Genomic DNA, 22181 nt, shown 5'->3' on the forward strand with positions numbered 1-22181 from the left:
GACATTTATTCTGAACCTGTTGGAGTATGTGTTAGAAGGTGTTTCAGTTCTGATGATCCAGTATTAATCTTGTGTATTCATACTTTGAATGATCATTTTGTATAAGGAAACTATAATATATATATATGTATGTATATATATATATATATATATATATAAATTGTCTTTACATACGGCGTTAAGCTGCTTGCAGCACACACTTTCCACCTCTCTGTGCATCATCCTGCACTGACAGATCATCATCTGTCAGTGATCCAGATCTCTGTCTGTGGTTAAGCAGTTGTTTTCGTTGTCTGTGGTTAATCAGTTGTTTTCGTTGTCTGTGGTTAATCAGTTGTTTTCGTTGTCTGTGGTTAATCAGCTGTTTTCGTTGTCTGTGGTTAATCAGTTGTTTTTGTTGTCTGTGGTTAACCAGCTGCTATTTATCTGTGCTTTCCGGCTGTTTGTGGTGGGTTTTTTCTCTCAGTGTAGCAGGTGTAAATAAAATTTTGTATGAATAAAGATTATTGTTATGGCCCAGTGTTATTCATTGTCATTTTGTGATTGGTATAAAGACTACAGCTATCAATGTCATGCACCTTTTGCTGTATGTAGACTAATAAATAAATGACCTTGTAGCTTGAAAATCGATACATATAATATTGGGTTAAGTTCAACAATTGGCCGTTTTGCTGCCCCCAGCGGTTAAAGACCCTTACAGAGGCATCTTCTGAAATTCTAGACCCAAATAGTTTTTTCCCCCAACTGAATGTAAGGACAACACCAAGAATCTGTTAACTTTTTGCGTCACTTTTACCCTGAATCTCTCAAAACTGCTCGCCTGCCTTATTTGAACTGCCTTTATTTAATAAACTGTATCTGCTATCAGACTGTACAAAGAGTCTTGTCTTGACTCGTTCCCTTAGTGTTGAGGTAGCTATACATGTCAAATATAATGAGTTAAGCTTCTAGATACATTAAATGAAGATTCACCACACTGACTATACCCCTCAGAAATATGTCGTAAGCTAACACTACAAGCGTGTGTATTTTTCTTCACACTGAACAAGTTTAAAAAAGACAAAGTCATGCTATTTTTGTATTTATATTTGGTCTGCTCTGTATTAAAACTATAATCTTTATCTACAATTTAAGAATATATAACTTCTGCCAACTACAGAAACTCAACATTGCATTATGATCGTGTAAGCTGAACAACTGGTTTATTTGACCTGAAGGTCAGTTTTATAAATTTGGTAACTAATTTAAGTCCTGTTTCTGTGACAGCCAATTTTGATTGTAAATTGTACCAAGCGCTTCCATTAGTTTTGCTCTGTCACAGTTGAATAGAAATAATTTGTGCTCACTTAAAATATGGTGAATTGCCAAAAAAAATAAGAACAGTTGCCTAGAAACAGGAGGTGGAGAACCTGACAACTCCCAGTCTTTCATAATCTATCTTCCAGCTTAGGTGCAAACTGAATTTTGAGGACATAGTATTCCAGGACACTGTTCTCAAACAGACTTGATTGTCACGTTGCTTGGTGACGCGTTGTCTCTTGTCAACATGTAGAGATGTGTAAATACAGCCAACTGTTAACTTTTACGATCGGCATCCGGTCCACCTTTTGAAGCCACACCTCAATAGCAGTCTGAAACTAAAACTCACCTTCCAAGCAGCTCTCTGATCAATCATGTTCGTCGTCTGCTTAAAGAAGTGGTTGTAAGTCTGCCTGAACAAGGAGAATGAGAATGAGGCCTATTTTTATTCCAAAAGATTTGATACCATGGTTTGTTTTATTTCTTTTACTTTAAATACATGGGGTTTAAATCAATTCATGGGACATCAAATGTACACCTGTTACCTGGATGGCATGAAGATAGACATGATTAAAGGGACCAAATGTTCCAATATCTCTCCTTACCCTCCTCTTGATGATAACATTGTGTAACATGAGTATATGTTTGCCTGTTGTCATTTTCCATCGTAAAGTCACTGCAATTCTGACTTTGTTCCAAGGCAAAACATCTTGACTCCTGAACGTGTAGCATGGTAGAGCAGCAGATGACTCACAGGGATCATTTGTAGATTAGGTAGAAGGGCTGGGAATCTTTGGGTGTCTCATGATTATATTCAATTACGATTCTCGGGGGTCAAGATTCGATTGAAAATTCTATACTTTAGATTCAAAACGATTCTGGATTCATGATTCAGAGTCTATTTTTGAATTAATACATACTTGAGGATCTACTCCAGTCATCTGTGAGACTGGCTGAATTTGTTTCTGCTCCATTTGGCATTTGACTGAGTTAAAGAGCTAGCCTTAGCACTTAGCAGGGCGTGACTGATTAACCAAAAAGTTTTTTCTTATCATTATTTTCTTTCTCTTTGACATCTCACAGACTATAGCTTGATTATATTTTAAATATTTATTGCGCTAAGTACAGTTTCATTCCCTCTGTTGTTACCCATTTGTGTGTCATGGTGTTACCTTTTGATACATTTGGTGTCACTTTGTGTTTGTTTCCCCTCCTTCTGTTTTCTCTCTTGCAGTGTGTGTGCAGTGGAGGGCGTGGCTGGCTGAGCTGGAACGAGGAGCACCTGAATCTCATCAGGTCATCACTCTGGCCTTAAAGACAGATCAAGACTCAACACCTGTGCCAGATTATTCCTTTTGCAGTCAGTAACTGGGTCACACTACTAGCCTTACCTGGAAGCACTTTGAACGTGATTTTTTGTTCTTGTGTCGTGGACTGAACTGTTTTCTGTTTTTGTGTGCAGCCTGCTGGTGAGCCTCACCTCCTTGTTTTAGATTTCTGTTTGGCCTTGCTGTTTCCGAGTTCTCCTGCGCCAGCCCGTCCTCTATTGCCACCAACTGCCTCAAGCCTTTTATTTTGCTACATTAAAACATGTTAAGACTGACTTTTGTTTCCGTGCTCTGCATTCTGGGGTCCAAACCCTAAAACTCAAGCGTAACAATGTGTCTGCGTTTAACTCTCAATTCAAGAAAATTCAAATTCAGTTTTATTGAGCCAATCCATAAATACAAAGCAAAATGTACAATCATCTTAAACATTAAGAAATATCCTTTATCACAATCAATATTTCACAACCTTTTTAATGAACACTTCTCAAACATCCTCTGAACCAACTGTGACTTTTCAGCTTCTCCTCTCTCTCTTACACTTTTATGATTTCAAACACAAGGTTTCATGTTTTCATTTAGCAGACGCTTTTGTCCAAAGTGAGGATGAGGACATGTGTTTAACATGAAGTCTGGAGAGATTATAGCCCCACGATATCCTCACCGGTACATAATCAGATGTCATGATAGTGGTGTGGTACTGCAGGGGCCAATTGAAGCTCTTTCTTTGTTTTCTTAGTGGAACCTTTGATTCATATCTATGACTTGGGAAGTTCAAATTGAGCTCCAGTTTATAAAAAATGGAAATTGATGCCTTACAAACAAATACAAAATTATGGTTTATAGGGTTGTGGACATTTTTGAGTTTGCCCTTTTAGAGAATTAATAGAATGGTTTAATGAGTACAAATCTGCAGATAATCAACAAACCAACAAGTGGAGAGATTTTTCTCAACCTGATCCAAAGACTTACTACATCCTGCCCCTTCAAATGCACACTTCATCTCCCAGTAACGGGAGGATTAGTCCCTCCTTCCTTACTTTTCAGCTGAAGAAAAACATAAAGTAAGAATGAATATAAACAATAATAAAATGACAGTTTCACAGTGGAATTGGTTGACATGCTGTCGATCCAATGCAACTGTGAGAAAAGTTGATCCTGAACATGTACATCTGTAAAACCTAAAGCAATACAGGCCCAGTCATCATCCATCAGTTACTAATAAGTCTAAGTTATTGCTTGAAATATAAAAAACACATTCTTAAACCAGCTAACGGTTAACACTACACTGTCACTCAAATATTAAGTATACGGTGTCAAGTGAAATCAATGAAAACCAAGAAACTGAAAGCGAACATTTCTCATGAATCAATAAATATGTCATCTTCTAGATGGAGCACAGCTGACTTCAACTCAGCTTCAATAAAAAAGTTAAGAAAAAGAACAAAACAATCTTCATGCCGTCAGCGGAGACATTGTCCAGCAATATTTTGCGCTCCATCAATCTATCAGTGCTAATCATCACACTGCTAGAAACATCCTTGAGTAACAACATTGTTGATCCTCCCATTTTACTCTCAACAAGAGCTTACCTGCATTTAATTATCACTGCAGATGAGAAAACAACACCCTGCCAAATGGCTCCAGGAGAAAGTGTGAAAGGTGAGAAGCTCAAATCCCTGAACAAGAAGAAGGTCACATCACTGATGCCATCTAGTCATGACACATCTCAGCACTCAAACGATTCCATCTGGGCCAAGCTTAGATTTATTAGCAGTTACTTCTTGAGGGCATCGAGTGCTGTCAGTCAACATGTGAGCGAGCAGTTCATAATCTGAACTAAATGCAAATTACTCAAAGAAAGTGGAAAAATATATGTTTTTGTCATATGTGGCTGAATCTCATTGTTGTATTCCTGATTTTTACTGGAATGTGTTGGTTTCACTGGTTGGGTTTCTCCTGGCTGAAGTTGCACATGAGGCTCTTGGCTCCGTTCTGCCACGAATACAGCGTCTCCATCGGAGTTTTTCCATCCTGCACAGGAGACAAAATACACAAGCATGCAGCCTTTAAACAATGTGTTATTGATACTAGAAGAAGATTTGAATCATTATTGCAACTACTCGTGTCACTGCACGTCAGGTGTGCAGGCTTTTTGAAAACACAGGCTCGGCTCCAGGATTTTTTCTCTACCGGTGCTAAAGTGGGGCTTTGACCAATACGTGGAGGTGCTGAGAAAACACTTGTTTGTCTTGACATCAGAGCAACTTTCTAAGATTTAAATTCTGCATAATAACTAGTTTTGTCCCTAGCCGTCGCCTTGACAATGATGTTGGCTGGATTTATGTAAGCTGCAAGAAGATGGGCTCTATGTCGTGCCTTTCAAATCCAGCTGTGAAAGACCACAACACAAGCTAACACTGTCAAATTATGTTTACATAGAGAGGCACGGAAGACAACTTATTTTCTGCATACGCACTGAATGAGCACTTAAAGCCCTGCTCTTTCTTCAGTTTATTTCCAATCAATAATCAAAACTACAGGCCTGTGATGCAGAGGGGCTTAATGGAAGCGATGTAGTTTTGTGAGTGGGCTTTAGTTACCCGTAGCCCCGGTGTAGCGCCATGCTTGGGAAAACACCAGCACACTATATTGTGTTTGCTTTTCTTTTGCATCCAGTGGTTGAGAAAATAACTTTGGGTATCGTGCAGATTGGATTCAAAGATTTATCATAAACAGGTGTGAGATTTAATCACGTGTAATAGCCTAAGTCTTCTGAAAATGCTACCTATGTGTTACAGAAAATGTGTTTGTTAAAAGGAAATTAAAAGAAAAAAATGGAAACAACATATATTTTCAGAGCATCTTTCAGGTGTTTTCTGTGTACTTACACAGTTCTTGGTGTTGAGGCTGGCTCCGTACATCATCAACAGCCTGATCATCTTGAACCTGTTTATTCTCACAGCATCGTGCATGGGCGTGTCTCCGTCCTTCAGCACAGAAACAAAAAAACAGATTCACAGTAATTAGGTTATTGTTTACTGGCATTTATTTCACAATGTAATCAAAGGCATCCCCCAGAGTGTGAAATTAACCAGAGAAAATATTTTCATTATGCTTGTAAGAAAAAGGGCTGCAGCTGACACTGGCAGCTCCTCAACACAGCTCTGCTACAGTGACTTGGCACTTAATAGAGAGCTTAATTATAGTGTTTTTAATTTAAATTTATATTTGCAGATATTGCACAACTTTATGAGTGAGTGAATTTCTGTTTCATGTCTTACTCTGTCTTTGGCGTTGACATCTGCTCCACAGTGAATGAGATGTTCGGCACACTCGCAGTGTCCCGTCCTCACAGCGACGTGGAGAGGAGTGCTGTGCAGCTGAGGAGAGGAGAGCAGTTCAGATTGATGATGAATGGAAAAAAAGTAAAGAAAACAGCAAAAGGCCTCATCTTTATTCATTGAACATGAACTCATTAATCATCACAGACTTAGGGAGTTGTGTTCCATCCTATAGATGACATCATAGATGACCTATAGTAACCCCTCTCCCTCACTCAGTGTGCGAACTCACCTTGTCTCTGTAGGTGAACTTGGCTCCCTGGTCGAGGAGGAGCTGCAGGGCAGGCAGGCTGCCTCCTCTGCAGGCCCAGTGCACCGCTGTGGCCTCCAGCTGAAACACACACACACACGCACGCACGCACACACGCACACACACGCACACACGCACACACGCGCACACACGCACACACGCACACACACACACACACACACACACACACACACCCTGTTAGACAGATGTTGTCTCTGTGCTGGGTGTGTCTCTATAACTTTATTATGGTGTATTCTAAATATACGTTAAAAAAACAGAACAATCATCAGTCACCTTGTCTTTTTTATCGATGGCGGCTCCAGCCTCCAGGAGTCTTTTCATGACGTCCACGTGTCCTTTAAACGAGGCTTTGTGCAGAGCTGTTCTCTGAAACTATAAGAGAAAGTATTATGAGACAAACAGCTGCTTTATACATTTTGCTTTATCCATCAGTTACTTTATTTGAACAATTCTTAATATAACATTAGATCAATATCAAAGCCTCTGCTCTTATTTTCATGGATGTCCCTTGCGACTTTGAAAAGTTTCCAGACGCAGATGTTTCAGTGTCAAACTTACGTGGTCTGCTGCGTTTGGGTTTCCTCCATCAGTCAGGTACTTTTCCACCACAGGCACTTTGTTCTCCATGGCTGCTGTCAGAAAAAGCTGCTCATCCACATACTCTGGCTGGAAGGTATATGCAAAACAAAAAAGATAAGATACAAAGTACATTCATGAGCTAGGCCTACAGGTTAAAAGCCGAGGTGTTGGTTCTGTTTAATAATCAACAAGGCAGCCCACAAGGGGGGATAAAGGGGAATGCTGTCTGGGGCCCAGTCGCATGCGGAGGGCCCAAGGAGGTAAGAAAACATAGTCAATCCTGTTGTGCCAGTTATGTTGCAATCAGTAGTGACTCAAGCACCTGCACAGAGTGAGGATGCTCGAAAAAAAAGAAGAAAAGGAAAGAGCTGGCTAGAGCATTTGACCCCAACAAGAAATTGTTAAACTTATTTTAGTAGGCTCCAAAGGCTGTTGGGAGCCAGGCAGAGGGAGCTAATGTCAGCTAGGAGGCTAGCATTAACACTACTGATGGGGTGTGCATAAGTTGATATAATGACATCATATCCTGGTAGGGCCCTTTCACTGGGGCTTTTAGGAGCCCAGCCATTTCTGTGGGCGGGCCTGATAATCATTGATCAACACGTACAACTCTTTAAATGAAAACAAATGTGTGCGGTTAATTTTCAGAAACAGATATCTGTGTCATTTATTTATGTTGATCAGTTTTTGTGGGTGGGAAAAACGAAGGAATTTCGTTCAAACGGGGTTTGGTTTTCTTTGTTTAGAATGTTGTATTTCCTTTAGCCAATCAACTTATCAAATGCACTACAAAGCCAAAAGGAATATAATATACATTCCACAACTATGCTCTTAAATCTGGTACGGCCAGTATCACTCTTCTCAACTCTCTTCAACCTCTAGTAGAGGTGGCCACATGAGGGCTTAGCCTAGCTTTCAAAAGTCATTCCTCTGGCAGAATTAAAATAAAAAAAACGGTATCATTTGTTTTTCAAAAAGCCACTAAGTTTAGAAAACATTATTTTTCTATATTAAAAAAACCAAGGCCAGAATTTGTGAATAAGACATGCCTTCAAAAAGATGAAATAATAAAAGCTCACCACAGTCTCAGGCTCTGGCTGTTGTCTCTTCTTGTGCACAGGGACCTTCCTCTCTCTCCTCCTCTTCTTCAGCTGCAGGATGTTGAACAGGTCGTCCACCGTCTCCAACTTCAGCCTGCCGCTTTTATCCGTCTGACAGGATAATGACAAACAAGAAGGATTCAGCACAAAGCAACAACAGTTAATGAAGAAACCTGATGTGATGAGCAACTTCTATTTTTAAGTTTATTAAAAAAAGACCTAAAGTTCAGTCACACTGTGTGTCCTGTCCTTAAATGCAAAAAAAGGTGGCAGTGAAATGTGCTTGCAAACCATTTTTAGTGTAACATACTGTAGACATCACAATAAATGCCAAGATTTCAGTTAACATGTACCATAAATATATGATAATTAAAAAATGATGGTACGAAGAATGAATGAAGTCAGTTCCCTTAATGTAAATTAATAACATTTAATCTTTTCTTCTCTATAATTCCATTATCATCCATTCATTCATAAAGTCTCAAATTTATTTGGCTTAACCTGTAAAGACTAAAAATCAGTCAAATGTGGTTAGCATCATCTACACGAGTATTATCTTATGACAAATGAATTATAAGTATGATGAATCATTCATTTAACATTCCTTTTAACCTTTGATACTATAAATGTAATTGATGTGTTTGCATTTTTGTATGTTTTATTAACTTTTATTTCCAGAAAGTAAAGTCAGCATCCAAAAGAAAGTTTGGAGTCCAGTTAAACCCTGAATAGAGTAATCTGATATTCTCACAAAGGCCACCAAGTGGCAGCATTGAACTAAAGACACATTCATAAGAGGCAGCTGAATATGCTCACCAACGTCAGCCGTGTCCTGGTGTGAGATGTGAGTACCATGTTTGACTGATTTTAGAGGTAGAATTAATTGATTTGATTAAATGACCTCTGATGTAACCAGATGTTAAGGCAAAGGCTCAAACTGTGAAAAGTGGGGAATGAATGCTGAGTTATTATACCTTCCTGAAGGTATTCTTGTTTTTCTTCTGATACTTCTACAGTTCCTTATTTTACTTGCATTAATATAGGACTAACACCTACACTATTACCTATTTTAAATGACCTTTGTTAACAATAGAAGAGAGTTTAAATGTCTTTATTTCTCAGGACTAAGTGTTGGTTTTCATTACTTACACTTTGACTACTGAAACCACGACAGCATGCAGCCTTATGTGAGGCAGATTGTATCCATAGGCTGAAAGATCACTTAGCCTTTGTTTGTGATTTATTGAGACTAATGATGACAAATCATTTTTGAAAATAAAAATGAAATAAAAGTGAATAAAATCTTCACCTGAATCAGAGACCAATGACCTCAAAGCACCACTTGAATGCGCTTGCATCAACACAAATGATATATCCAAAGAGCCCTGTCATGGTCTACTATACCAGCTGACACTTCTCTTATCAATTCAAAGCTTTTAACTGTATAGCTTGAGTTTGACTTTGTTTTAAATTTGAATAAGTGGTAGTTCAGTGACTTCTCTATGTACACTGATAACAACTATCACTGCACTGTTGTTTATTTGTTGTTGGTGTTGTTCTCACATTGAGCGCTGCCACGCTGACTTCCTCATGTTCGCTGCCACTGTCGCTCTCCTCGGACAGACCCCCGTCCACCAGCTCTCTATGGGACTTGCGGTCATCCTGCTTCTCTTGATTGACAGCTGCCTCATACACGCCCCCTTGGAAGTCGACCGCCTCTTTGCCCTCTGTCCTCTTGCTGGACACCTGAAGGAAATGTTAATACAATTAAACTTCATAAAAACGCAAAAGCTCCCTCCCTGTACTTAATTTATAGTCAACAATATATCTTTATTTTTGGTATGTGAGGGAGCTTCTTGGTAGATAAGTCGCGTAGATCGTATAGTAATGGAAAGATCGAACTTTAAGTTTAGCTTACATGAGATCCAAAAAAAGGGGTCTAAACTGGTCAGAGATCCACACATTTTGATTTCTCGTTTTAGTTGGTGCAGGTTATGAGCAGCCACTGTAACTAACAGAGCAAAGTATCCAACATACTGTATTAACACACAGCTAAACTCCTTACTGACTGTTTACATTTTATTGAGTGACTCATGTTGACATCCAACTGATTCATTTTATTAAACGTATCACTGTGGAATAGAAACCATAAATATAATCCATGTTTAAAAAGTAACAATGAGTTTTAATAGAGAAATGGCTGTGATTACATACTTTACATCAACTAAGTTGTAATTGAGCTTTCTGCCTTCAAAGCACTCAGGGCTTAAAGGATAATGAAGCATTGAAGTGAAAGAAACCAAAGGAAGCTTAAAGTTAGTTGTAGGGGTTGTGAACGGTTTGAATGATTGTCTGTATTTCGGTCTCAATTATCTAATTCTCTTCAGTTGTGAAGTTTCCTATTTGTAGGTAAGAAGCGTGAGGTCATCCTCATCTTGAATTAACCTCCCTTTGAGGGTATGTTTACATTTGTTGTGAATGATAGCGAGCATGGCAAATCCAGAATGTATGCTGGAAAAAGATATACTAGCAGTCCCCAGCAGACAGTCACCACCACACATAATTTCCTCTCTTTTTTTTGTATGTATGTAAAGAATAGAAGTACTGAACAAAGACTTCTTGGTTCATCAAATTTTGAGAACTTAAAAAAAAAAAAAAAACTATTGTTCCTTTTTTGTTTTGTTTAGCTCTTTAATTAGTTCCATTTAAAGTATTTCTTTAGCTCAAAAAAGATTGCTCCCCACTGTGCCATATTAGCTCATGTAAGCAGATCTTACCAGTTCCTCAACACTGTGCAGTCCCATTCTTCTTCTGTAAGTATCTGGAGGTAGAGTAAAGTCCACTGGTCCTCTGCTGTGATGTTCAGCGTCTCTCTGTCTGTCTCTTCTGTCTGCAGTCGGACCTTTGGCCTCTTATACTCTCTGCAGAAAAAATAGGGGGCCTGTCACTCAATTCAGATCACATTACTGCCCTCATGTGCTCATTTGGCACGCTCTCTGCTAGCAACATCCCCCCCCCCCCCCCCCCCTCACCTTCATACCCAGCTCCTCCCACTATCATCACTGCCCAGTTTGGGCTGCTGTAGGCTTCACTATGTCATCGTGCAAAGATGGATTAAGAGTAAGAGGTGTCACCCTGACTAACAAACAGATGGTTAACATTCAGTCATCATGGGATTAAATATCAAGGACAGACAGGAACTAGAGGATACCTGATAGTTTTAAAGTCTGGACCATCATTACTGTTATGGACTTTTTACACAAGAACACAAGAACTTAATCATTTAAATATTCTGATATAAAGTTCAGATGGATATCATGAGCAATCAAACATATCTCTCACACAAAGTTCAGAAACTCAAAATTAGGTCAACAGCAGCTTCTGCAACAGTGTAATTTTCCACAAAGGATCAATATAGTATAGCCTATACATCCATCCATCCAATGTTACAAAATATTTGACATTTCTTAAGATTGCTAAAAATAAAATCTGCTCTATGAATGCTGTACTGCTCAACACAAATTAACATGTAGAATTTTTAGTAGAAGATTAATTTACTTTTATGATGCCATCTCTAATTTACCAATTAAATAATCTGTGGGTAGACAGTTTTCTAAACCATTAAATCTAGTTTGCTTTAATTTATTTCAAAACTGAAGACAGAAGCTACACCTAATGGAAGTTTCTCCAAATCAGAATGCGAAAACACTATAAACGTGTGCCTGGACAGGACAAGTTTCCAACCTTTTGCCCCAAAACAAGACACTTGTAAGACTCACCAATGCTGTCCACAGACTCCAACAGTTATAGTTAAAATGTAAATATTGATTTATTTCCACCAGAAAAGTGCAGAGCAGCATAAATTCTGAAATAAACAACAGAATAATTTGTTATTTTTAATCAAAACTTTTAAAACATGCTTAATCAGTTTCAGAAGAATAGTATGTTAAATAATGCAATGCCTTTTCAGTAACCAACTTTTCATTTACTGTCAACTACAGAGTGAGTCATCATCTTAAAAATAGACCATCTTCGGTAGTGTCCTGTCACACTGGGCATGTGGCCACAGATATGCAGTGATATCACTGTTAGGAGTCAAGTTCATGGTGGTAAAGAAATAAATAGTCAAAATTCCAACCACTGACCGCACCTTTCGCTGCACTGCAGCCAATCACGGATCGCGGTCAAAGGTCAGGTCAAATGGTTCCTCACTGTCTGACAGCGAGCCGTCTCTGACGTCATATCAGGTGCTTCTTTTCATGCTGGTAAACATTGTCAAACAGCATATTACACATCCCAGAACGATGTAAAGTCCATGCTCTGACAATCACTTATCTGGATCAGACGTTCACACGCTGCCTGTGCTGACCAATCAGAGGCCATAGAGTAACAGCATAAGGTGTAATGCACAAAAATAGCTTAATTTACAAATGTGCATGTAGAAATGCTGTATTCAAAGTCATGATAGTCTAAAGTTAGATTACATTGTTTTTCTTACCTGACAACACCACTTCTTTACTTGTACAGCTGAAAAAATAATCATTCAGCTGTAAATAATTCCATTGTAATTCCCCAACAGTCATCAAGAAATTTACTTAAAACGGTTCATAAATTGAAATTGATCTAATCCTTTTCTTCGGATACAGTCAATAAAGTTCAGGCTGTCTGTGAAATCATTATCCGGTACAACAAAATGTGTTACTAAAATGTTTTCAACTTTTAAGATTTTTTTTTAGTAAACTAATTCTAGTCTAGAGGAAGATATTGTTAACAACATAACATTTGTTAATGCATTTTTATTGCAAATAGTTCTGAAACACCCTTTGGGTACAACAACTATCCAAATCGCAGAATGAATATCTATAAGGATAGTAAGACAAAACCAAAAGTGCTCAAGAGTCAAATTGAAATCTGAAAAGTAACATTGGTCTACTTTACTGACTCTTCCTTGGTCCTTTCACATTAAAACTGAGCAGTCTCCAACAGCAGCCTTGTTGTACAAGTCCGACCCTTCCCTTCCTCTCAAAGTGAATTTATAGTGAGCTATTTTTAAGGCTGACCTTGTGACTGAAATAGAAGGTAAAAATGAGAAACTGTTTGAGATGGAGACCTTCAAAGTTACTGCACACCATTTTTAACATCAGCTGAAGAAGAGTTTGCTGTGCAAGAATAACGTTGTTAAGTGTCTTGCTCAAGTGCACAACTGCAAGGGCAGTGTGTGTTTAGCTGAACCTGCTGTTCTGACACAATCCAAAAAGATAACGAGCAGGGACATTATGGTGCCCTTATGAAATAGTGTGTGTGTAACAGTTTAAAAATGTTGACAGTCAATGAAGCTCTAGCGTAAGTTCAGTAAGGAAGATTATATAACTGCCTTCACGATCGGGTCTTCTCATTCATCTTTTTTGCACGCTTACTCTCATTTCCGCTGTCATTGGTTAATCAGCTGTCTCGTCAGCGGTACTCACCTAACCAATGGCATGGTGTTCTGCCCTCGTTTTCAACGTATCATCGTTCTGCTCCCCTTTTAAATATGGTTCTTTCTCTCTCTTAGTTCCTTCATGCTGATGTTTCGTGCTGCGCCCCTCCACCTCCCCAACACCGCCATCTCGCAGAATCATCATCCATCATTTCTCATCCCAGTCTCATCAAGTCATCAGTTTCACCACCACCAGTGTCCGGACTCCATGGGGGGGATCTATTCTGCAGTTGCTAAGAATTGTCATTCTACACATCGCCCACCCCATAGAGTCCAAGCGCCAAAATATTTCTGTCAAGAAACATTTCCATATTTCATTGTAATAAATAATTGTCTTTATTCAATTGTCTCTCCTGATTGAAGTTAATTTACCCTATAATCATGTTCAATAACCCTGGTTAATGAGAATTATTTTCACACAAATTTAGCCAAACAGTTTAAACCTTCTGTACCCTGAGAGATTATCTTTAGTACCACTTTTCCATGTTTTGAGAGACAATGACAGTAAAAAAAAACAAAAAAAAAACACAAACTATTATCATGAATTGTATCATTACGAATCAAATTCTGTAGGTGTTGGGGAGTTCTACTGAACATTAAAAAAAATGTTTAATTAAAGCCGTTGACTCCAGGATGCTAGGTGAGAATCATTGACTGTATGGACACAGTCTCTGTGACATCACTCATTGGTTTCTGCTCCTCCACCTGTCACTCATATCAGCCACGCCAATTATTATACAAATAAATGAATACGGCTCGGCCAAATTAAAAAATAAAAACAGATAATTCAGCTGTCGTGCAGGTCTTACCAATAAATAAATGTTTTTTTCTGTTGATATATTGAGCAGCTTAATATGGGACTAAAGGGTGATTGCTTTGCTTTTGCAGCCAACCTCAAGTTATCGCTCAAGGAACTTTAGATTTTTGCAATTCCACATTGGCTTCATTTTTCAACACCAGAGTTTGCCACTTGGTGAGAACCAACACATCTCCTAGTGATGTCATGAGTCAGCCGCCGTTGGGGTTACAGGCGTACAACATTTGCTGCTGTGTTTATTGACATTAATCCATAAATCAATAAGGTATGCACGCTTATTTTCCATGACCTGTATTCCATGAATAATTTCTGTTTTTTTTCTTCTCAAATATTACTAAAACAGGAAGCTTAAAAATACCCATAAACCCTTTTCACACATACGGAAATCTCCTGAAAAACTCCGGAGATTAGGCTACCCGGAGGGGCTTTAGGCTATATGTGAACGCAAACATCCAAATTTTTCGCGCAGACTTTACCCGGAATTTCTTCGGCCAGACCCCTAGTATTTTTTTCCACAGAAAGTCTGAGTGAGCTGATATGTGAACACCGCAGCATATTCTCCGGAGAATTCACCTCGAGCCAATAGAAAGAGTTTATATACAGTGACTACCTAAAGTGTCTGCACGCGACCACTACAATCTCTGTGCACGTAATTAAACGGCTGCATTATGTTTTCTGTTCGTCAGTATGTTGTTCTCTGCTCTTTTGTGGATGTTTTCATCAGTCTATTGGACTACACACGATCATCGTCGTGTAGCGGACTCTGTTGCTTCGGCCGCTACTTCCGCGTTGTTTTTTTACGTCACGTCTTACCTCAGGAAATCCCCCGACTTGCCCTCCCATACACGGCTCCATCAGGTGCAGCAATATCATGTTTTTGGCTTTTTGCATGCATATTCACTTGGCTCATAGAGTGAGACAAAATAAAAATAGTGCAGGTCACTAAAATACTGTCCCTTGTGCCTATTTAAGTGGCCGCTCCCTCCTCTCAAACACACGCCTTATATTCTTCTCTCATATTTGTCAGCAACCTAAAGGGGAGTGTGAAGATGACACTATCTTTATACGGCGTGTGTGTGTGTGTGTGTGTGTGTGTTGAGTGTCTGCGCAGCCTGGTCAGCAGCATGGTGTTAGTCTTAGACTGGTTTAGCGTTAAACCCTGAGGGATACATCATGGGATTCTGTAATTATAAATAGGACGCGTGCTGAATTCCTTCTCTGGAAATATATCTAGTTTATTCTATTATTAGGCGTGTAAATTCTCCCCTCACCCACTATCCTCATTCGGGGGTTGGAGGGGGCACTGTATTCAAGAGATCGATTGCAGCACCTCAGCGCTGTTTACGAGTGTGTCATCATATGAAGACAATCCTTCACTCACAGAGACAAAACGTCCGGCTGTAATTCAAAACACTGTTTGCTTTCTGACAAGAGCCTGCGGGCTCCGCAGCCCCCTGACCGTCCTTTATTCATCCGTCTGAGAGAGCTGTAACTGTGACAGCGATGAAATTTAAAGCTAATTTGTCACACTGCTGCCCCGTTTGTCAGATTAGACAGGAAGGGGAATGACAACAGAGATGGGATGATATGAAAAGTGACATGAAACATGTTGGTAGAAAAGTAGCGCTCAGTCATATTTGTATATGAGGGCTTTTGGACACACAGTGCAACCAAATGTGAAATTAAATGGACCAGTATCCCAAGGAGTGTGTGTTTTTATAGGGTGATTTGATTCCATGATTTATTATTTTCTGCCACCCTTCAGTTCCAAAGCAATGTGCCTTTTTTCTCAGGTACAGACTGACAAAAGTAAAACTGGAACTTCTGGTTTCAGTAAAGTCATTGATATTACATTATCAAAAATAATAACTTTATTTATAAAGAACTATCAAAACAGCTTTTATAAAGAACACTGTCAGTCAAATAGAAAATGATGATATTAATTTATATACAGCAGGGCAGAATTATGGTACAGAGATAAAGTTGAATTAACAAGTAAATCTTAAAAAGTAATTTGTTAAATCTTTAAATTAATAAAAACTCTGACAATGGACAGGGAGCCAAAGATGAGAAACCATGTAATGTAATTTAAAACATTTGTTAAAGGATGACCAACTCTTTTTTTGAAGAAGTTAGAGGCAGTGATTTTTGGATTTTGGCATTAAGTAAGGAGCTTAGGTATTAACCACTGTGTCATATCACCCACCTGACGCCCAGCCACCCCATCGGACTGTGCCGTCCCCACAACCACCACTGTCCTCATTCATGCACAGCGTGCTGCAACCTCCAACTCAGCAGCAAGGAAGTGTGGACAACAGGAACGCGAGGAATACAAAGGAGAAATCCTTCCTGCCTATTATCCCATATGCTCTTCTCGAGATAACGCTTGTTATGAATTGGCTCTATACAAATAATGATTGATTGATTAATGTTTAGTAAAAAAAAAACGTGATTATCTTTATTAGGTGTGAGTGTGAAAGCATTGCATGATTTCTTTAGCTGCTCCATTGTTTTTTTCTTCTAACACTTGTTTCGTTTAAAACTTGACTACCACAATTTTACAAGCCGCCTTTATGTCAGCACAGAACTGGTGGATCAAGGGGGGCTGGTAAACGTATGTATAGAAATTAATTGAGACATTGTGATGCTGGACCAATCCGTTAAGACAAACTGGGGATAGAAAGTACAATTAGAATTAAAGGGTATCCTTGATATTTGGAGTAGTGCAGATACTGTAATTCAACAGCTAGCCTTTGAACATAACTACTCCTGATGTGTGAACATGGACTAAATATCAATGCTTGTTCAGTGTTTCCATTTCTTTTTCTTGTCTTATTACCCTCTATAAGTCTGTTTGATTGCCTTTGAGACCTAAACTGACACAATCAAAATGCTTACACCACCTGCTCCAGCATAATTTATGTTAGAGTTATATTCTGTCTGACATATAAGTCTGGAGGAGACAAAAGACCGGAGGAAGTAATGAAGCTGGTTAGTTTAAAATTCAACAGTGCTCAATAACTCTTGGTCAATACAACCTCAGCGTTCTCCTACAACAGCAGGACTCAGCATTTGTCTTTCCACTGCAACACTGATGCACAAAGATGCTTTAGGACCTGGTGGGTTCAGGTGATCCCTCTGGAAAATATCTTGTGGAAATAAAGTTTGTTGCTTAGCAGCACTGGCCAAAAATATGATTTACTGGAAAATAACTTATTTGTTGCCAAGCAACATTATCTTATTGGCTGTGTAAGGATCACATGGGAAATACTGAGGTCTTCAGTCTCTAACACTGACTCATTGCACTGGCTTATTTACATGTTCATCAGTGGGTTGATTGTGACACAGAAGGTCATGAGTGTCAAGGTGAAAATTATATATTTTTTTATATTTGTATTTTAACTACCAAGCAGAGAAACAAGGAGCAGAATGAAAAAAGACAAAGGAAATAGATTCATTATGAATATTGATTTCAACCCTATCTCCACTAAAAACTGCACCACCAGCCCCGTTATTCATTTTTAATGCCAAGTGTAAGGGAAGTTTTCATTTTCTCCCCTTTTATTATAACAAACCGTACAGTTATGCCTAGTAAAGGGAATTTTTTCATTGACCGACACTGGGGTCCCTCTAGATGTGTTACGACCAGTGAATTTAGGACCCAGATGCAGGACACATAAACAGAGGAGTTTGATTGGTAATGAGGTTTATTGTAGCAAATAGACATGAAGATGGGTTGAAGATACCGGAGGTTGGCAGAGTGAAGGGGATGATGGCTGACCAGAGCAGAGTAGGGGGTGTGAGCGTGACTGAGTGGTTTTGAGTCCAGAGAGCAGGTTGAGGCAGATGGCTGAGCAGGAAGGCGGGTGGGTGAATGTTGATCCTGAAGCAAAGGAAAAACAGGATGACACTCAAAAACAAAACTAGCACATTAATTTCAAAAATCATTCAAAATCTTAATTAGCCTGAGCCGCAGTCTACCGCAGTAGTTGAAACAACGATCTGGCGATGAGTGGATGGAGAGCCGGGGTATATATACTGCTGAGTTGATGAGGAAATGGAGAGCTGGTGTGCAGGTTTGAGCAGGTGAAAGGAATGAACCTCAATCAGGAGGGAGCCACAGAGTGAGAGAGCCATGACAGTACCTCCCCCTCAACGAGAGCCTCCAGGCAATCCTCCAGGCTTGACCGGATGATCTCGATGGAAGTCACGGACAAGAGAGTGGTCCAGAATCAACTTTGGGGATATCCAGCAACGTTCCTCCGGGCCATAGCCCTCCCAGTCGACTAGATACTGGTAGCCTCGACCCCGGCGGCGTACGTCCAGTAACTGCCGGACAGTATAGGCAGGATGGTCATCGATGATGCGGGGCTGAGGTGGAGGGGTATCCGGGGGAGCGAGTGAGCTGGTGAAAACAGGCTTTAGCTGCGACACATGGAAAGTGGGGTGAATCCTCATATGTGGAGGTAATCTGAGTTTAACAACAGTAGGATTGATGACAGCGGCTATTTCATAAGGTCCCACAAAACGAGGAGAGAGTTTCCTCGAGTCAGAGCCAACCTTTCTGACCTGGTTGGTAGTTCGGTCAGCAATTCGACTGTTGCGATCAGCTGAGCGAAGCAGGGCAGCCTGAGCATCTCTCCAAACTTTACGGCAACGGCGAAGGTGGGCCTGGGCCGACGGCACCGTGACCTCATCCCCCCTGTGCAGGGAACAGGGGTGGCTGGTAGCCCATAGCACACTCAAATGGTGACATACCTAAGGCAGAGCTTGATAGAGAGTTGTGCGCATACTCAATCCATGTCAAATGGGTGCTCCAGGAGGTCGAGTTTCTGGCGGCAACGCAACGGAGAGCCACTGCAAGGTCCTTGTTAGCCCGTTCACTCTGCCCATTAGTCTGTGGGTGGAAACCAGAGAGAACTCACAGTGGCCCCTGTGGCCTGACAAAAGGCTTTCCAATCCTGGGAAATAAACTGCGGACCCCTGTCTGAGACAATGTCACTGGGGATGCCTCATTATTTTGGTGTCATGAAGTTTTTTCCATGCATTCTTCTCCAATATATAGTCACGGTTGATGAAGAAAATGATATGTGTTTTAACATTGTTCTCAAAGTAGTAGTTGTTGTTGTATTTCTTGAAGTCCTCTGTAATTAATCCGTACGTGCTCACACTGTCACATGTGTGCAGAGCCAAGAAGCGAGTAAATGCCCCGTTGGTCTGTCTGACAATCGGCCAGAATTTAGCGTTCACATTGTTAGACTTTAAGAACCTGTTTCGTATGTATCTGAGGAAATCCGTGTGCAGAACATAAAAGCGACTCTCCTCAAACGGATCGCTGTAGAACGCCCATGGCCGATGGTTGCGAAATAAGCCGGACGCAACCCTCTGTCTTTTGAGAAGACCTGTGACCCAATAATAATCCCTCAATCCCTCAGGAATCATCACGTATTTTATTCCCTCATCAGAAGGGGCACCTGCGTGGCCGTACTTCCTGAACAAATACTTTGATGCAGTGATGGAGTGGGCTGTGTGGACATATATATCAGTTCTCTTTCCTACATCCTCCTCATGACCTTTAATGACCGCACCATTCATCCGGATAACATAATCGTGATCATTGATCTCTTTCCCCATCTTAGAGCCATTGAGGATCCCTGCTGTGCCCACCACAGCACAGCTCACACACCCATTGCTCCCTGGCTTGGGAGGTAATAGTGGCTCATTTGGCTTTGGGATCAACTTCACTGCCTCCATTACGTCTTTGTACTTGTAACCCATGAAACCAAAAGGGTTGTTAAAATGTGACAGCCTGTTCCACTCGCTCATGTTGAGGAAAGCCGCCTTGAAGCCTTCATCCTCTGAGTTTCGCAGAGACTGGGAACAAGTTTGCGGTCTGGGTGGGGCATCCTGGTTATAAACATCTTCAAAATCCCATATTGGAAGCCTCTTGTAGGAATTTATGTTCAGGGGAGGCATGGGAGTCTCACCCTTTGTAGAACTACCAAGTGTTGCCCCACGTGTTGTTTTAACCACATCAGGTGGTGAAGTCGAGTTTGCTTTTGTATCCCAGAACTCAAAGTCACCGTCAACAACAAAGCTTCTGTATCCCACCAAAGCAGATGGGCTGATGCTTTCTGAGAAATATCCAAAACAAACAGTAAAAGCACAAGTACGGTTACACACACTAACGAAAAAATCCTGGGAGTGTGGCGCGCCATCCCTGACAGCCAGAGGAAAAGATGTCCAATTAGCTTAGGTGCGAAGTTTACAGTTTTGTTTGACTCCCGGATGCTATGGGGACAAAGCCGCACCTGACGTGCACTAGTAGCTACCTGTCGCCCAGAGTGATTGTTGGGAAGGGCTTCTGCTCAGTCTACTGACGCAGAGAGATTGAATGAACAGGGAGCTGCACACACAGAAACACACACGCACACTTTCGCCCATTGACCGCCGAATTGTTTGCACCTGTTTTAAAAAAAGAGGAAAGCCCCACACGTACCTAGGTCTCCTGCATAGCGCTCTGGTGCTGGGACATGTGACTCTCTGGGAAGATGAGTGAGTTGAGTTACCTGAGGCACAGGAGCAACAGGGCTAGGCTGGTCTGCCAGAGTTGAAGGAGAGAGTTGTGTGAAGACATGAGCTCCAATCCGGGCTACATCAACTGAGAGGTTCCTTAATGTTTCCATAATGTCGCGAAGAGTCTGGTCACGCTGACCCACGAGGGCACCTTGATTGGCAATTGCATGGCGGAGGCTGTCCGTGTCTGCTGGGTCCATGTTGGCCAGATCGTTCTTTTACGACCAGTGAATTTAGGACCCAGATGCGGGACACATAAACAGAGGGGTTTGATTGGTAGTGAGGTTTATTGTGGCAAATGGAGATGAAGGTGGGTTGAAGATACCGGAGGTTGGCAGAGTGAAGGGGATGATGGCTGACCAGAGCAGAGTAGGGGGTGTGAAAGTGACTGAGTGGTTTTGAGTCCAGAGAGCAGGTTGAGGCAGATGGCTGAGCAGGAAGGCGGGTGGGTGAATGTTGATCCTGAAGCAAAGGAAAAACAGGATGACACTCAAAAACAAAACAAGCACAAGAGTGGATGGAGAGCCGGGGTATATATACTGCTGAGTTGATGAGGAGATGGAGAGATGGTGTGCAGGTTTGAGCAGGTGAAAGGAATTAACCTCAATCAGGAGGGAGCCACAGAGTGAGAGAGCCATGACAAGATGTCTGCTAAGTGTCCACTTCACTGAACTTGACCTCTTGAGCAAACCTCTCCTGCAAATATTGTCACAACAGCCACATTTCTGAACTTGGTGTTAGAATGCTTTTAATGTTTTAAAAGTAGTGCCTGTCCTCGTCTTTTAGCTGAGCAGAGAGGGTTATTTATCAAGATTATTTAAAATGATTTAACCAACCAAGTGCAAAACCACAAATGTCTTAGAGAAGACACTTTCCATTTAACTTTCCAAAGTGTGGGTAGCAGGCTACCACACCGTCTTGCCTGGCCTACAGATATGCCAAAGGACACTTGGACATTTGAACAGGAGCATGGGGATCAAACTGTCAACGCCCCTGAGCCTCTGATCCCCGTCATGGTTTGGTTAACTTCAACACCCTGGACAGAGCTTCTAGTCTTCTACTTGTAATGCAACATATTGTACCTTGATGTAGAAATAACAGAATAATGTCACTGGGGTCATCGCTCCATGTTTTCCTTGTCTCTATGCTTATTGCACATGAGCTTGTTTTTTAAAAGGACAGGCTGTTTGTGTGGATGACACAGGCTGTTTTGCTGCTGCAGTTTATGACCGTGTAAGAATGAGGTCAGTTTGGATGCTGTGGCGTGAGACCGAAGAGATACAAGCTGTAGCCCAGTCCATCTGACCCCGCTCCCTACCCCCTCCCACACCCACACACACACACACTGTAAACACTTCCTGTGTGAGTTCTAATAGAGCTTAAGAGTGAAG

The 22181-nt window shown here is 40.8% G+C and overlaps 3 protein-coding genes across 3 annotated transcripts in view; 1 reads left to right on the forward strand and 2 right to left on the reverse strand.

Annotated features, from left to right (window-relative positions):
- LOC132975683 (G-protein coupled receptor 4-like) overlaps window positions 1–22181 on the forward strand; it is a 390218-nt gene that overhangs the window by 355013 nt on the left and 13024 nt on the right. The window lies entirely within an intron of this gene.
- LOC132975662 (ankyrin repeat domain-containing protein 1-like) lies at window positions 2989–10826 on the reverse strand. The gene is made up of 9 exons (XM_061040373.1): window positions 10696–10826; window positions 9482–9664; window positions 7898–8029; window positions 6798–6905; window positions 6513–6611; window positions 6201–6299; window positions 5909–6007; window positions 5516–5614; window positions 2989–4658 (listed from the first exon to the last, which is right to left on the reverse strand). Exons 1-9 carry the CDS (start codon window positions 10720–10722, stop codon window positions 4566–4568), a joined length of 939 nt encoding a protein of 312 aa, XP_060896356.1. The 5' UTR covers window positions 10723–10826; the 3' UTR covers window positions 2989–4565.
- LOC132976078 (alpha-N-acetylgalactosaminide alpha-2,6-sialyltransferase 1-like) lies at window positions 19211–20990 on the reverse strand. The gene is made up of 2 exons (XM_061041014.1): window positions 20714–20990; window positions 19211–20348 (listed from the first exon to the last, which is right to left on the reverse strand). Exons 1-2 carry the CDS (start codon window positions 20988–20990, stop codon window positions 19213–19215), a joined length of 1413 nt encoding a protein of 470 aa, XP_060896997.1. The 3' UTR covers window positions 19211–19212.

Source organism: Labrus mixtus, chromosome 6 (genome assembly GCF_963584025.1).
Source record: "Labrus mixtus chromosome 6, fLabMix1.1, whole genome shotgun sequence".
Taxonomy (NCBI): domain Eukaryota; kingdom Metazoa; phylum Chordata; class Actinopteri; order Labriformes; family Labridae; genus Labrus; species Labrus mixtus.

Coding starts and splice junctions, on each gene's coding strand:
- LOC132975662 (XM_061040373.1), bottom strand. CDS start 10,722: ATGGGACTGCACAGTGTTGAGGAACTG. Junction 6,300..6,512: donor CCATCGATAAAAAAGACAAG/GTGACTGATGAT, acceptor TGTGTGTTTCAG/CTGGAGGCCACAGCGGTGCA. Junction 5,615..5,908: donor ATGTCAACGCCAAAGACAGA/GTAAGACATGAA, acceptor TCTGTGCTGAAG/GACGGAGACACGCCCATGCA.
- LOC132976078 (XM_061041014.1), bottom strand. CDS start 20,990: ATGGACCCAGCAGACACGGACAGCCTCCGCCATGCAATTGCCAATCAA. Junction 20,349..20,713: donor GCGCTATGCAGGAGACCTAG/GTACGTGTGGGG, acceptor GATATTTCTCAG/AAAGCATCAGCCCATCTGCT.